The sequence below is a fragment of the Periplaneta americana genome, chromosome 10 (assembly GCF_040183065.1).
Source record: "Periplaneta americana isolate PAMFEO1 chromosome 10, P.americana_PAMFEO1_priV1, whole genome shotgun sequence".
Lineage (NCBI taxonomy): Eukaryota > Metazoa > Arthropoda > Insecta > Blattodea > Blattidae > Periplaneta > Periplaneta americana.
In genome coordinates this window covers 121,121,432-121,137,489 of record NC_091126.1, presented here as the reverse complement: position 1 = coordinate 121,137,489, position 16,058 = coordinate 121,121,432, and the positions used below count along the sequence as shown (strand labels likewise).

Sequence of the window (16,058 nt, the reverse complement as noted above, 5' to 3'; positions counted from 1 at the left end):
TAGCTTTGTTTACAAAATCTCAAGTGTCAGGTGAAACAAGGTTAAAGTGGCAGCTAAGATAAATAAGACACATACTTAGATTGAAAGCACTGTTTAATTTCATGTAATATGTATATAAATTTTTCTATATAAAATTCATAAAAATATTTGCAGCAGTAAAATGGCCTGTATTGCACTTCATATAATTGGTGTTTGTTGACAATTGACACCAATTTGATCACTTCTGCCAGCATTGGCTTTTTACCACGATGTTATTAATATACTCAACAGAAACAAGTTGCTCTTTTTCTGGGAATGCCTACATTTTCTGTCTCTGTTCTGATCCTGTATGTTATGTCAATACAGCTCGTAGTTACCATGCTGGCTGTTGGACCTGATGTTCTCAGGTTCAAATCAGACTGAGGGCAATAGGTTTCAAAGGCCATAAAATCTTTAGCAGGGAAGTAAAGCTTAGATTTACGGCACATACAAGAAATGTAACTCTGACAGAGGATATGAGCAAAATTTATTGACTATTTCTCTGCTTACATTGAATTTCAATAGTAGCAGTTGAAAGCTTTAAATAAAATACTGAATCCATCATTGCTTCAGTGGTATAGTATGGGTAGGGTAAAGTAATCATTAGAATAACATATGTTGTATGGTACATAAAAATGGAATCATTTATGAAGTGCTAGAGTACATTCATAAAAATGATCTTTCGGGTTACTGTGCCTCACAAGACGAACTGAAGAAGACAGCATGTTGAACTGAAAAAGGCCTTGAGGCTCAATAGTAATGTAGCGAATTATTGCTAAAATAATTTTAGAACCATGTCCTATGATATAATGACACAAATATGTATTAGGGATATTCTTAGGCCTTAATTTAAGAACAAGTGAAAAATCCTATGGGTATTCTTAAAAAGACAATGCAACTGCACACCTTGCCGGTTACTTCATATGTGTTTGAATCTGGATTCACGATTAAATAAGGCACATCCTGTCGCCACTACGATTCCTCTATTTTAATTCATGCGATTTTTACCTATGAGGAGATCTTAGGGGGACACTCAACTATATTTTGGAACTTTTTTCCTATTTGACCAATCTTTTTCAAATTTGGAGAAAAAGTTTAATATACCCATGGAAAGTAACATGCAAAATCTCAGCTCATTAGATCCAATACTTTTCAAAATAAAAAATATTTCAATTTTTAATCAATCATTAATTGAAATATCACTTTTAATTATCATTTTTTATTTTTTGGCTTTGTGACTTTTTCTCCAATTTGTAAGTTGAGTGTCCCCTTAAAGGCAAAATTTTGAAACAAACATTTACCACAGCAGAATTTGGAAATAGTATTTTATAAACAGACTAAATATGTGTGGTGGGAAACCGTGATTGTATCAGAACTTATTCATGAGATGTGAGTTACGCATTCTACAAAATAGCAGGCATTTCCAGCAATACTTATAACAGTAAATGTAAAGCTAACTGAACTTAATTATTAATTTGGTAAATGGGATCCTTCGACAATTCATTTCCTTATGAAGAGCTCTCATGGTCCCATGCCAGTATTGATAATAATTTATATCTGATCAGAACAGGGTCAACTGTCAATAAAACACTCTATGTTAACAATAAGTGTTACAGTAACAAGTGCAGAGTATTCCAAATATAAAAGTAACAGGTGCTAAATATTTAACATTTAAAGTCAACCAACTTATTTAGAGTGAGTAACCTTGTTCCATATGGAATCATATACTTTAATTCAATAACATTAAATAACCTGTAACTACTTTGATGATTAATGAATATCATCACACACAACATGAATTCAATATCACAATATTTCAGAACAGTGCTTCACTTCCATGTTTTATATTATGAAATTTGAAGTTCTGATGATGGTGAGACTGTGCTGGTATATTTGCATATTTACGCATGAACGAAATTGTCTCCCATGTCTCAGAACTACTTATTTCATAGGCGGAGCTATGGGTAGTATCGAGGGTGCCCCTAAATGAACCTGTGAACCCCTCAAAATACGTAGATTGTAAGAAACGCCTAAAAAAATGTATGCCTATCAAACTAAAAAATATTCCGTAAATAACCTTTTTTCTTCTTAATCAATATTTAGTTATGCACTAAGTCTAACTCTGGACTAGCTCGTGTGTTTTCTGATAAACTCAGCTTTTCCTCCTTCTTGATGAATTTAAGAACATGGTTCCTTTCCAGATGCGTTTTTTGTAATGATGACTCCTAAGTAGCCTAACCAAATGCTTGTCAAAAAATCTGATATTCTTGTTTTGTATATTTTATTTTTCTTAACCTTGATTTTTAATTTATCCAAATGATTCAAACAATATAATAGTGGTTCCAATTTATAAATTAGAGAATAAAAAAACATGAATAACAAATTATTACTTATTACTTCACTTACATCAATTTTGGTTAAATTCTAGAAAAATACATTAAACATAAACTAATTAATTATTTAGAAAAACGATATTTTATGCAATAATCAATACAGTTTTCAAAACAATAAAATCACTAGTAATGCCATGTTTCAAGTAGGCCTAACCCAGACAATAATAAATTAACTAGATGCGGCAACAAATGTTTAGGTATATTTTCTTTCAATCTAGAGACTGCCAGCTATTGTATATACCTGCTGCAAATGTAACATTTTTCTTATTACCGGTATGCTGGACATAAAAATGAACAAATGCAATAGGTAGAATACAGGAAATTTTTCATTGTAGTCCAGCTATAGTTCGTCACAAAAGTTGCTGCATGAGGGGCACCCTCTAATGAAATTCTCTAGCTCCACCTATACATATTGGGTTTCATCACCACCAGAACATAATAAATGTATATTCCAGTGGCAAGATATAAATATTCATAAGATGTTCTAAATTTAAGAAACTGCAAACTCCTAGTTTCTGTCAGTATTAGTTAGTCACCAAAGTGAATAAAAAGCACCAATGGAACACATTTCGTTGAACAAAGGGGGTGTTTTCTTCTTAAACTCTGAACTTAAGTTTGTAATTAGGGTTACATTTAAGTATGGTGAATAGGAGAGACTGGGGATGCTTGATACACATGGATAAAAAATTAATATTGTGGCCTTAAACATCCTTCCTGTAGCTTTCTTTACACAACTACTTAGTTACATAGGGGTTATTGATAACATTAACAAAGTACACATTATTTAAAAACTTTTTTTTTGAACACACAAAAAACAATCAATTTTTACCTTATGTAAAGTGTATCAGTCCTCCCTATCATGGGGATATGTGATACACTCCTTGGGGATATATGATATAGTTATTTTATATTCAAAATTTAAGTGAGATTTTACGATCATTAAAATAAAAACAAATTAAACGTTCATTTGTATCTATAAATGTAGGTTCTGAAAGTATAGTATCAATTTGAGAACTGTCAATCACAGAAATATCATCTTTTGTGGTCATTTAAATTTTCTGCCACTTATATGTCGTGAGAATTTCAGAGTCCATTCTTTTACAGGTCCTGACTCTAAAATCCATTCAACAAATCTACCAATCGTTTTTTAACTTTTCATGAAACTACGACCCAATCACCTACTTCCACCTTCTCTTTAAGTGATTCTTCAGTTTTTTCCACAAAGTCATCATCACTCGTATCAACCTCATTAAACTCATCTGAACTTGTCATACTTTTTAGGAAATTTCAGCCAGTGACCCAACCAATTCATTTTCCTCTTCCTGATCAGTTTCAGCATTATTCTTTCTTCACTCGCTCTTTCCAACACAGCTTCATTTCTTACTTTGTCCATTTCACACGTTCTATTTTTCTCCATAACCTCATTTCAAATGCTTCTGGTCACTTCTCTTCACTTCATCGTAATGTCCATGTCTCTGCCCTATACAATGCCATACTCCACACAAAGCACTTCACTAGTCTCTTATTTCTTTTTCCAGAGGTCCACAGAAGATGATCCTTTTTCTATTAAGTTTCCTTTGCCATTGCTGTCTTCCTTTTAACTTCCTGGCAGCAGCTCATGTTACTGCTTGTAGTACACCCCAAGTATTTGAAGCTGTTCACTTGCTCTACTGCCTTATTTAGTATTCGCAAATTTACCTTCTTTGTTTTTCTTCCGACAACCATGGTCTTCATCTGCTTGTAGGAGGAGTAATGAATACAAATGCACTTTCCACACAGGCATGACTGATACACGTATCACATATTCCCTGTTCATTTGTATCATGCAACACACTAACATACTCTTACTCGAAAAGGGATTAGGACAATCAAGGTGTCATGGCTACCGGACATAATTACTTTAAGGTATGTAGACCACAATCACACAAAATGATTATTGATAAATCTTATCCATATTATTGAAAAATGATGAGAAATATTTTACGTAATATTTACTTTGATCGGTCAAGATTGTAATTCTAGCTATAGATCAAATTCTTCAACTCCACTCTTGCTACAAATGACAGTAAACCATCAATAAGAAGTGATTATTACAACATATGAATCACAGAACAATAGTGTCAATGATCGGGCTAAAATTTGTTGTGTATCAAATATCCCCAGTCTCTCCTATGTTGAGACTACTATGACAAATAAAAGGGATTTTAGCACTAGTAGGCTAATCAAATTAGTTAAATTCCTGTTCAGTACAGAGGACAACATACACAGTATAACATTTCATATTATCACAACTTCGAGACTTTCTTATGCCTTGCTTCAATTTGATTATTAAATTACAGTACTGAGTAGGTACAGTATTACAAGAAATGTCTTCAAAGTTGCAGTTGTGTTCTAAGTCGAGAGGAACAATGAACGAGGAGGCATCAGAAATTCAAATTACCAGAGATCAAAACTTTGGTTAATAAGTGCCGAGTTATTAAAATAAGCTACATCTAGAATTTACGTTACACATAATCAAAAAAGTAAAAAAGAGAGAGGTTAGGAACAAAACTCAGCTATTTAAAAACGCTTACATATCTCTAGCAACTTGGTTTTAAAAATAAGCCGTTAAAAATGTTTCTCAATTGTCAATGGACGGATTTAAAAATAAAATGTATTAAAAATAATAACTCTATATGCAAATATTATGTACCTACTGTAAATGTTGACAAAAATTCATGAAACTATTCTTCATCAAGAGATTTCTAAGATATTAGACTTTTGTAGATGCAGAGCACTGAATATTAACAGATGGCACAATCTAACTATCAATGTTAACATTTACAATGAATAAAATATAATGAGGGTTGGAAATTGTTAGTATAATTTTCAGGAACTGCACAGAGAAAGCATATAAATCTGCTTTATCGACATTCTATAATTGTATGGTACTGTACTGTAACATGTTAGTGAACTATGTTCACAATTTTCAATTTCCATTTCTTATGGTAGTTATAAAGGCCATTTCGAAGTGCATTAATATCTCGATTTTTAAATAGTCTCAAGTCATGAAATAATCACAAGAAATGCACTTTTACGTTAACAATTGGTATATCTATTTCCTAAATCATCGTAATTTTATCATACATTATTATGACAAGGCCTAATTTAGACAACATGTTCACTTAAATGTACAGTATACATTTTCAGTTTTATTTACAATTCTACTTTATGGAAGATATTAAAGTAACACGAATATACAGAATATTATATAACATACTTAGTAGCCTACACAAGCACATTGTTAATTCATAATATTTGCTGTCCTGCCCACTCATCACAGTGATCCATAAAACCAAAATTTACCCAACCTGAGCTATTATTGCAGTAGAATTTCAGTAGAGGGAACCCAAGAGTTGGAACTCAATCAGAGACAATTCTGTTCGACGCCGGGATTGTATCCGGTGTGGCTTAGTGGATAAAGCATCAGCATGTAGAGCTGAAAACCCGGGTTCAAGTCCCGGCGCCGGAGAGAATTTTTCTCCGTTCCATCACTCTTTCATAGTAGAATTTCAGTTATCCATCTCTTAATAATAACCAGTTTGCTATTGTAGCATTATTCAATAGTTTTCAACAATGATGTCGAATCCAGCAAGATTTTGTATGTATTGAAATAGTAAAATATGAAAAGTATCAGATCTTAAGCAATGGCAAACTTCAGAATGTGCACTGGATGTGACTGCCTCCGAAAACACTAGAAAAGAATACGGATCTGGACTCAAACCTATGCATGCTATGCAAAGAAACTCCATTCTGAATGCTGACCACCTCCCTCATAGCAATGAATTTTCCTCAACATCACAGAATGCTAATTTAGTGGGAAGCAAGACGAAAAATGGAATATTTCCAACAATCCGGCCATTAGAAAAAGAAATATGTCAGATCCTGTGGGAGACTACCACATAATGGGAACTTATGCATGCCTCAGTTCTCTCTTTGTGGTGGAAATTCATTCCAAGGTATCATGTTCAACACAAAGTGTTGGATATCATTGCCATTCTCACTTAAGTCCGCCATCGGTCCCTACCATTATATTCCATTGTAATATTCTCCCATCTATGTCTTGGCATCCCCAAAGGTCTTTTTCCGTCAGGTCTTCCAACTAACACTATATGCATTTCTGGATTCACCCATACATGCTACATGCCCTGCCCATCTCAAACGTCTGGATTTAATGTTCCTAATTATGTTAGGTGAAGAATACAATGCGTGCAGTTCTGCATTGTGTAACTTTCTCCTGTAACTTCATCCCTCTTAGCCCCAAATATTTTCCTAAGCATCTTATTCTCGAACACTCTTAACCTCTGTTCCTCTCTCAAAGTGAGAGTCCAAGTTTCACAACCATACAGAACAACTGGTAATATAACTGTTTTATAGGTTGCGGGATAGCTATATTCTATCCAAATCCCATCCTCACCTTCTCGTGGTGCAACCTGTTTCTACTAATGACACTCTGGGGACCAAGTAATGGCGGAATAACCATTTCATACACTACAGAGGATATGCTGTAGTAACAACACTCACTGCTGATCTGCCATGGTAGTGAAACGTTCCTTATGTGGCAAATAAGGAATATGGTTGGTGGACTTGCCATAACAATCACCCCAACTAGGCCCGATGGGCCTGCTGATCAATGGCAGGGGTGGTCCTCCATACTATATGGGGTTGAGGAGAGATGATACAACAGCCAACTCACAAAACTGTGGTGTCCATTAATAAAACAGTGTAAACTGCTGATGAAATGCTTTCCATGAAGAAATGGATACGGAACATCTGAAGCATTCTGCAGCAATCCAGAATTTTCAAGATATCATCTCCAAATATTGGGAAGCAAGAAAGAGAATAACTTCACTGTTAACTTTTCAGCATTACATACGTAACTGTTTTATAAATTCTAATTTTAAGCTTTTTCGAGAGTAGTAATTGAGGCTATGTACAGAGAAAATTATATAAATATCCACTACTGGTAATGATTTGATGTCAAAATTGACATGAATTTGGTGTTTATGTCGCGACAATGCTGGATATAACTAAAAACAAATATATAGTTTCCAGGAACATAAAAAAAACTACAAAGTCCGTTTCTGAAGCTCTGGATGATATTTCATTTAAATGATTCCAGTAGAAATGGAGTGAACATTTCCCAATAAGTAGTCCTGTTCTAACAGAAGAGGCATAAGTGTTTCAAGTGAAACTTAAAATTACTGTATCTGCTGGCTGGTTCCAGTGATAAAAAAAATTACCAAAGGATTCGCAAATGAAAATTGAAGGTGAAAAACTAACCTGTATTTTAAAAGTAAGTCTAAATGCATTATAGAGTACGTGGTATACAATGCTGTTTGAACAGGACTTCATTAAGAAATGCCTTCCAGGAAAGAGGGTTAAGTTATATATTGTGCAAATGCTAGTAGAGAGCATAACTGATACTTTTCATTATGTTGATGAAAAGTCGTCATCTTATTTTTCACATGAGGATGATTCCTATTAATATAGAAATCCTTTCCATGTTAATATCAACGTAAAAAATTAATTTCTTATATTGCATTTTTTTATGTTTTTGAACTAATAGGTCATTTTTACATTTTTTCGGCATTTTTAATATTTTGAAGAACTTTTAGATCATTTAGATGCATTTTACTTCCTTCTTTACATATAGGCCTTTTAAATCTTTTTCTAAGCAAACAGATGAGTAGTAGGCCCTACTAGTAATTATCTACTGAATAAGTGAATAACAGTGAATTTCGAATTTTATACTTTGGAACAAAGTCTAAAGTTCATTCCTTATTTCACTGAAGACTTCATCTCACACAACAGAAATAATATAAAATGCTTGACAACTCCTTAGTTTAAGTGAGGGCTATGACCACTATTGTTCTTTTGTTGGTAAGAGGGTATCTTTAGAATTTTCATATTTGGAAGGGGGGAAACTTTCACCGTTTCCTGGACAATAGGATGTTGTGTCCCCAGTACGGTTCTGAAGGGATGTATTACAGTAGACAGTATTTTAACACAAAGATTGCAAGAATGCACATTGCGCCCACAATTTGTTTTTTTCATTTACACTCCACATCTGGAAGGTCTGGTAGGAAAAGTGAAGAGCAGAAGGAGGAGGAGATGGAGAATGAAGGTACTGACATGGACCACCCCTGATTGAAACACATTGTAAACCCTCATTAAAATCTATAGTTTTCCCTTAAAACTTTAATTTTGTTGCATGCTCTTTTCCTTTATCTTAGTTAAATTCCAGGAAGTTGCCTCCTCTCTCCATTTGCAGGGCAGTCATTGAAACAAGATGACTAATTTTTAAGAAGTTGTGGTGCGAGTATGGTGAATAATATTTAAGCGTCATTTTCTTTTAATTTCATGTCATTTTCCCATTATTTTAAGGGCATTTTGTTGATCATTTTAAGTAGATTTTTAGGTCATCAATATCCGCCCCCTAATTATCAGTAAAGCAAAAAATCTACATTCATTTAAAGGTAATGAAGGAAAATAGTAAAATAGTTGTTATTGTTGTTGTTAAGTTTGTCTGACAGCTTCATAATTTCCTGTGTCAAAAAACCTTTCATCACTGCATTTCTCGTAATATTCTAGCCTTATCTGATATATATTGCAACACCCTCTTCTAACCTTTTCTGTTATGACCAATGGTATCCAGCATAACTCCTTTACATTTATTAGGGAATAAGGGATTTTTAATTCACCCTGAACTGTATAAAACATTTTGTTAAATAGAACTCTGCATTTTTTTTAGCGGAGACCAGTTCGCAAGAATATTAAAGTTCTGGATTTCCCAATTGAGTTTAAATAATTTCCTGCCTATTTATATTAAATAATATACTTAATTAAACATTTATGCTATAAGTGCAGGTTCTTAAAAAAATTATATGCATTTACAATCAACTTCGAAGATTTCCATGTACATGCCATGGAAGAGTAGGCACACAGAAAAGGTTTAGTGGACCTTATAGGCCATACACCCATTCTGGAAGTTAAAACAAAGAAAGAAACTCCTTCTTTCATCCAGTATTGAAATTTCATCCTATTCATTCAACACACGGCTCATCAGCATTCAGTATATAGAATGACATTATCAGTGACTGATATACTCAGTCGTCAGAATGAGGATAACAATCATGACCAGTTCCATCTCTCAGAGCCAGGATCAAAGCCCTCTTCGACTGGGGAGAACTACAGGATTGGACTTGACACGTGGCTTGCCAACATCAAGAATGACGTTATCAGCAACTGATATACTGAATCGTCAGACCAAGGTTAACTTATAATGCCCATCTCAATCTCTCACACAGCCACGACTCTAATCTTTTCCCTCCTTCCCTCACCAGGAAGATTGAAGGGACTGTACTAAGCACAGGTTCATACAGTATCCAGTACTAAAAATGATGGAATCAGCAACTGATGTATCGTAATTATATAATCAGCCCAAGGGTAGAAATCATATCCACTGCCAATCTTTTTCTTAGCCAATACTCACGAACCTATCCTAAGTCTGGTTATATTAATCACAGATAGTTCCCCAGATATCAGTTTTTTATAACAAAGGGAGAATTTTATTAGAGTCACTATCAATGAGCCAAATGGCTCGGTTTTCTAAATTGAGACCACTCATCCTGCTTGTGGTTTTCTCATTGTTTCATTAAGGCGTTAAGACAAATGTCAGGATGAGCCCTAAAAGAAATAGACTATGAATTTATTACTCACCCATATCTGTTTCATGTTTTAAAATGTTGGAGTTCACGTATCTTCAGTTGACAATGGATACCTTACTTGGTTTTGACAGTACTACTTTCCTTCCTCAATTTGACGACTGGATGGTAATTGTCTTGGGATGTGGTAATAGCCTGTATTTGCTTTTGCATGTGATGGTGTATGAGTGCTATTCTTTTTAATATTTGTTAATATGACAGTTATTTTTCGGCTTTTCCCTCTGCAAAATTTACCTCTACCACCTGGGTGTACTATCCAGCCCCCATTGCATGCTCTGTGGATGTTCAGACAACATGGACTCAAACCACATTAAGATTAGTCCAGCGCTTTCATTTGTCAGCTTTGTGGATAGATACTGGGAGGCCAGAGAAAGAATGCAGCAGTGCTGCACATTGTTCACTTTATTTTGTTTTCTATCTTTCATTTTAGTTTTTATCGCCATTGTACGCCCAATGATTCCGGTCAAGTGCCACTGCATTGAATAAAAAAAAAAAAATTTACCTAAGCCCCTTAAGTGGGATGATGTGACTAAAGTAAGATAACCTGAGCTCACATAAATTTTAAGATAAATCCTATAAAAACTCTTGCAAAGGATGCACATTCGTGTACCTTTCAACCAATTTTCCCTTTTTTCTGTCTCATTGATTCACCCATCTATTCCATTACTGGTCATTTTTATCATCTAGACTAACTTGTCTTTCTGTCACTTAGCTTTTAATAAATTATAAGAACCTTAAAACAATTACATATTTTTTTTTTTTTTATAATATCACTTCACAAGCTTATGCTTTTGTTAAACTCAAATGCCTATTTTCGGTATCCTTATTCACAGTTTGTGACAATATGTTAAAAATTTTAATTCACTAATTATGTTAAAAAACCATATAACTAGCCTGGTCATACGAAAATATAAACAATGTGCACATCTATGCTTTTATTCTGGATCTTTATGGTCACCCGCATTGAGGGCAGATTATTTTGTTAAAAATAGTCGTTGTTGTTCCTATTGCAAGCAAACTTTCAGTTCTGAAAATCTTACTAGCAAGTTCCAACCATGCATAAACCGTTTGTTGCTAACATCACAGAATATTACTTCGCAAGTACGTACTTTCAAGTGAGTCATCTATGGCTCACATGAAAGCTGTGTCATCCTGAGGCTCATTTGCTCTTCGATTCTGAGTTCGAGTCTGGAAGAGTTCGCGGATGAGTGAAGCCTTCTCTCTTTCCAATGCTGTGATTCTCTCACTCTTCTTGCTCACTTCCTGTTAAACAAGCAGAATTCTCATACAAGTTGTAAGCTACATTTCTTAATGAAGTATCTGGAAAATCTATGTAGAATTTCAGATCATATGATCTAATTTTTATTATTGGTAAATTTTGTTATTACAATCCAAAAATGCGTGTTCTTAAGACATAACATTCAATAGTTGAAAGAAATATCTCTTCCAAAACATTATAAATTTGGGAGTATTCCACACGGTAAACATAGAAATCATTTCATATTCAACAAAGATTAAAATAATCTTAAAATTTTCGTTTCTGTAAATATAACAGTTTTCTGACAATAACAGATTTATGTTGTATAATCATGTTGATGAAATATTCCTCTTGAAAAAGTGTCATTATAATCAGATTTCTACTTAAGATATATATTTTCATTCAAAATTTCAGGATTCACAGTCCACAATTTTTAGAGTTTCAATGACATTTCAAGTATAAGGCAAATGTATCAGTCTTTGACATCAGCGCAGCAATTTGTTTATGGTCCTAATGACCATTAAGAAAGTGATCGAATTTAATTACATTTTAGCATAAGTATTGCTTGATATTAGTATGTAATTACTAATTACTGAATAGCTGGCCATAAACATAGATGTAGACATATGTTTGCGGAAATGACTGTAACGATAATACTCGCCAAATAAGATCATGACGAGCTTCTAACTCGTCGTCCATAAACACACATTCCAAATCAACACTTTTTCTCACTGATTACTCATCTGATGAAAATTTGTGTCTGTGGACTGTGAATTCAAATTTTCTCACTAAGATGGAATGGCTCGTGGGTCAGTGTAATTTCTAAGAGGCCAGGCATGAACCATATCCATATATACAACTGTAAAAGAGAGGCATTTCTAAGTTCGAAACAAAATCTTGATATTGTTAGCAGTTTGTTGCATTTAGAATTATTCAGCAAAAACATTGACTGTGTTAGAAAAAATGGTTGTCTGAAGTTCACTAACAGAGCTAAGGGAAAATAATCTTGATGACTAACAGTTCGGCTCGTGAAAATTCACAATAAACACAAAGTTTTACTCGTAGATTTGGAACGTTCCATGCATTTCCACAATCATGTCCCTGTGTGTACAGCCAGCTAATGACACAAACTGGTGAATTGTAGTCATTTTAAGTCATTTTATTTCCGCATACAATAATATAACATTACGTCACCTCGGTAAGTAGATGATTTTGTTGCTTAAGGCGAGAGAGAATGTCATGAGGTGCAGGGCTTGCGTGGTGGACAGCAAGATTCATATGTAAGGGTAGTCCCCCTCGTTCCCAACTGTCTGTCAGGGTGGCAAGATGCCTGTTCACTTCTAGCACTCTGGCCCTCTGGAGCTCCAAGCGTTCCTGCTGAGCTTCTGTCCACTGTTCCTGGTAACAATAATACAGTACCTATGTTGATAGACTTCTAATTACGGTAATGGTGATAGTGTGAGTGCAACCCAAAAGCACAGTGACATTATATACATGTAAGTGGTTTGACAAAATCTGGAACATTTAAACATACAACATGCTTGTATTTTATTGTTTTCTTAAACTACATTAATATGGAATTAAACATTATTTCTTCATTTACCTCACTGAAATTACTTTTTGAAAATATATGAACTGTACAGAATTAATAGAGTTGCCGGAACATTCAGTGTCAAATGCCATTGTTGTATGAAACTTAGAAAGCAGACTGGACCTAGCCATAAACATAGAAACAAAGTGAATACAATGTTATTCTACGAGTATACGAGTGTATAGTATACGTTCATGTACAGGAAGAAAAGACACAATGTTATCAGAGGGTTTATTTTCATAAATTTGAGATAGCCTGAAACTTTTCACATGTACAAGTATTGCAAATGTCATAGCGTGGATATCCAAATGATATGTTAAATCTGGTGTTGAAAATCTTTCTTTAGTATTCATAAGACACATTTGCATACATTTTTTCAATGTTGAGATTGTTGGGAAGACATATTCTATCACTTTTTGACCGACCATAATGACTTTTTCTTCCCTTGAATGATTTAATCATCAGATTTTTTGTTGTAATGATTATGATGTTTACCTCGTTTATCTTTAGGTGGCATATCTGTAGACTGAAGAGAGTTCTGTAGTACCTGAAGTCGCTTATAAGAGATCCCATGCAAGAAAATGAATGCTGTCAAACACACTGGTATTTCTTCCATGTCAGATTTTAACACCCTTACCTTATCAGAATACTTCCTATAATGTAATTTAGCTGCTGCAAAGGAATATTTGAGAAGGTCCCTCATAAGAGGAAGTAAGCCTATAATTTCAACAGACAATGAACTATTGTTTTTATATGTGAATTTATTTTTTATTACAGTACCTAGTGCCTCTTTATTACATTATGCATTAATTGTATCAAAGCACCTAGAGCATACTAATATTTTTCCCTTAAGAATTTATGCTCATTAAAGGCTTGATTTAAATAGTTATTAGGTTATATTATAACAATTTATTTGGTTTCCTTCTTTAACCCAATCATTCATTCTCTTCTCTTATATATTATATTACTGTAGTAGATATTAAGTTAATTATTATCATATTTAAAATTCTTGAAAATTTATTTGCAGTTAATGAATAAATACCACCACAGATATTAGTCTATATACTTTCAAGTTAAATTAAGTTAACCATGAAGAGAGAACACCTTTACCAAAGAGCCGGAAAGATTTCTATACTGATGGCTCCCGGTTAAAAGGAAAATCAGGAGCAGGCATCTTTGAGGCATCAACTACGACACACACAGTAGCATCAGTTTGGGCTGATTTACCACTGTCTTTCAAGCAGAAGTGTTTGCTGTTCAAGAATGTGCAAGCCTGTGCTGTGAATGAGGATATGAGAATAAACAAATTTTCATCCACTCTGATAGCCAAGCTGCACTTACAGCACTCAGTTCCCACCAGTTTAATTCAAAATTGGTATGGGAATGTTACCAAGAACTACAGTCACTCTCGTCCTGCAATACAGTTGAACTGTATTGGGTGCCTGGTCATAAGGGCATAAAAAGCAATGAGATAGCTGAACTCTGGCCAAGAAAGGGGCTCAGACCTCATTCATAGGGCCAGAACCCATCTTTGGAATAAATGCAGTAAAGCCAAATTCACTGTACAAAAATGGTTTCAAATTGATCTTATAAAAGATGGAAGATTCCGAGAACTAAACTCTACAATTTGACTATAATTATGTGTGTGTGTTCCGCCTTTGCTTATCATACAATTAAATGGAGAAACTAATAAATCATATTTTCATTAACGTTTTCGGTACCTATGTACCATCTTCAAATGTATGTATATGATGCTAATTGTTAACCAAGCCTCTGGGTGCATGTGTCGTAAACTTAAATAATCAGTGTATTTGTGCGTACTGTACTATATCGATGAAGTGTTGCCATGATTGACTAAATAATTACCTAGCGCTTATATACTATTTGTTGGTACAGCATACTATCAAAATTAAAGTTAAAAATTAAAAATTGAATATTTCAGTCAGTGTTTAAAACACTGTTTAAAAACACTATTTAAAACTGTTTAAAACACATAGTTTGTGCATCACTATAAATATATGAAGTTAGTGATCACTTGTTGTGCGGTGTTTGCCGATGTGAAGTTGAATGGAGCAGTTGTGGCGATCTTGTTTATTAGCGTTGAGCTAGACGTGGTATCGTTGACATGGCTATGTTTGCTGAAAGTGATGTTGTGGCACTTCTATAATAGTTAATGGCATTGCTGTAATTTGTACCCATGGATGTATTGTTAAAACAAATTGAAGGTTGTCAAGTCCATGGATTTAGTATCGCCTGGCGTGTCTGTAACAATGATTAAGTATTAATTTGAAATTTAGAATATCTGAAATTGTTAATTTTGGATATTCCATTAACTGGTGTTGGTTTTGGTTAACTGCTAGGGGTGATGCCTGTTATGTAAGAAAAGGAAAGAAAAGTAACTTACAGTTTTACCGCGTGTTGGTCTGCTCGTGCTTGATGCAAGGCTGATACTAAAGCGGTGGGCTTGCTCACAGTATATTTAAGTTATGTTGTCTGTTATCGGGAATGGAGGAGGGATCGGTGAGAGCTGTGTGTGCGATTGTTTAGGCGGGAATAATTTGAATAAATTGAAAAGTGGATTATTTATGTTAGCTATTTGTTCATTTAGTAGGGGTTTTCCTGAGTTATGTTCTTTTATGATATGAAATTGTTCAGCTGTTTCTATTGTGGGGTCATTTATGATTTTTAGTATTTTCAAAGTGTCGTTAATATTTGCGAGTTCGTGGTTTTCATCTATGAGGTGTTGTGCGAATTTAGATCTGTTTCTATTATAAACAAAGTCAGAGGTGTGTTCACGAAATCTTATTTTGAAGTTACGCCGAGTCTGTCCTATATATGTTTTGGTGCAATTTTTGCAGTTTAGCTGGTATATACCACTGTTTAGGAGGGGTTCATTATTGTTGGTGTTATTAGGAATTATGTTGTTTAGTTTGTTGTTGGTACAATGGGCTATGTTAATAGTTTGTTTTTTAAAAAAGTTACTAAGTTTGTTTGAAATCTTGCTGTAATATGTCATAAATTAATACTTAATC

At 34.1% G+C, this 16,058-nt stretch overlaps 1 protein-coding gene across 3 annotated transcripts in view; it reads right to left on the bottom strand.

Moving 5' to 3' along the window:
- Positions 1 to 16,058, bottom strand: part of LOC138707986 (suppressor APC domain-containing protein 2) — a 65,378-nt gene that overhangs the window by 6,226 nt on the left and 43,094 nt on the right. For 2 of the 3 annotated variants that reach the window (XM_069838083.1, XM_069838085.1), the window contains 2 exons: positions 12,630 to 12,833; positions 76 to 11,440 (listed from right to left, as the gene is read on the bottom strand). In XM_069838083.1, the coding sequence (XP_069694184.1) occupies positions 11,309 to 11,440; positions 12,630 to 12,833 (336 nt within the window). In that variant the 3' untranslated portion in view covers positions 76 to 11,308. Of the gene's footprint in view, positions 1 to 75; positions 11,441 to 12,629; positions 12,834 to 16,058 lie in introns of those variants that run through there. The other variant, XM_069838086.1, reaches the window with a different exon arrangement.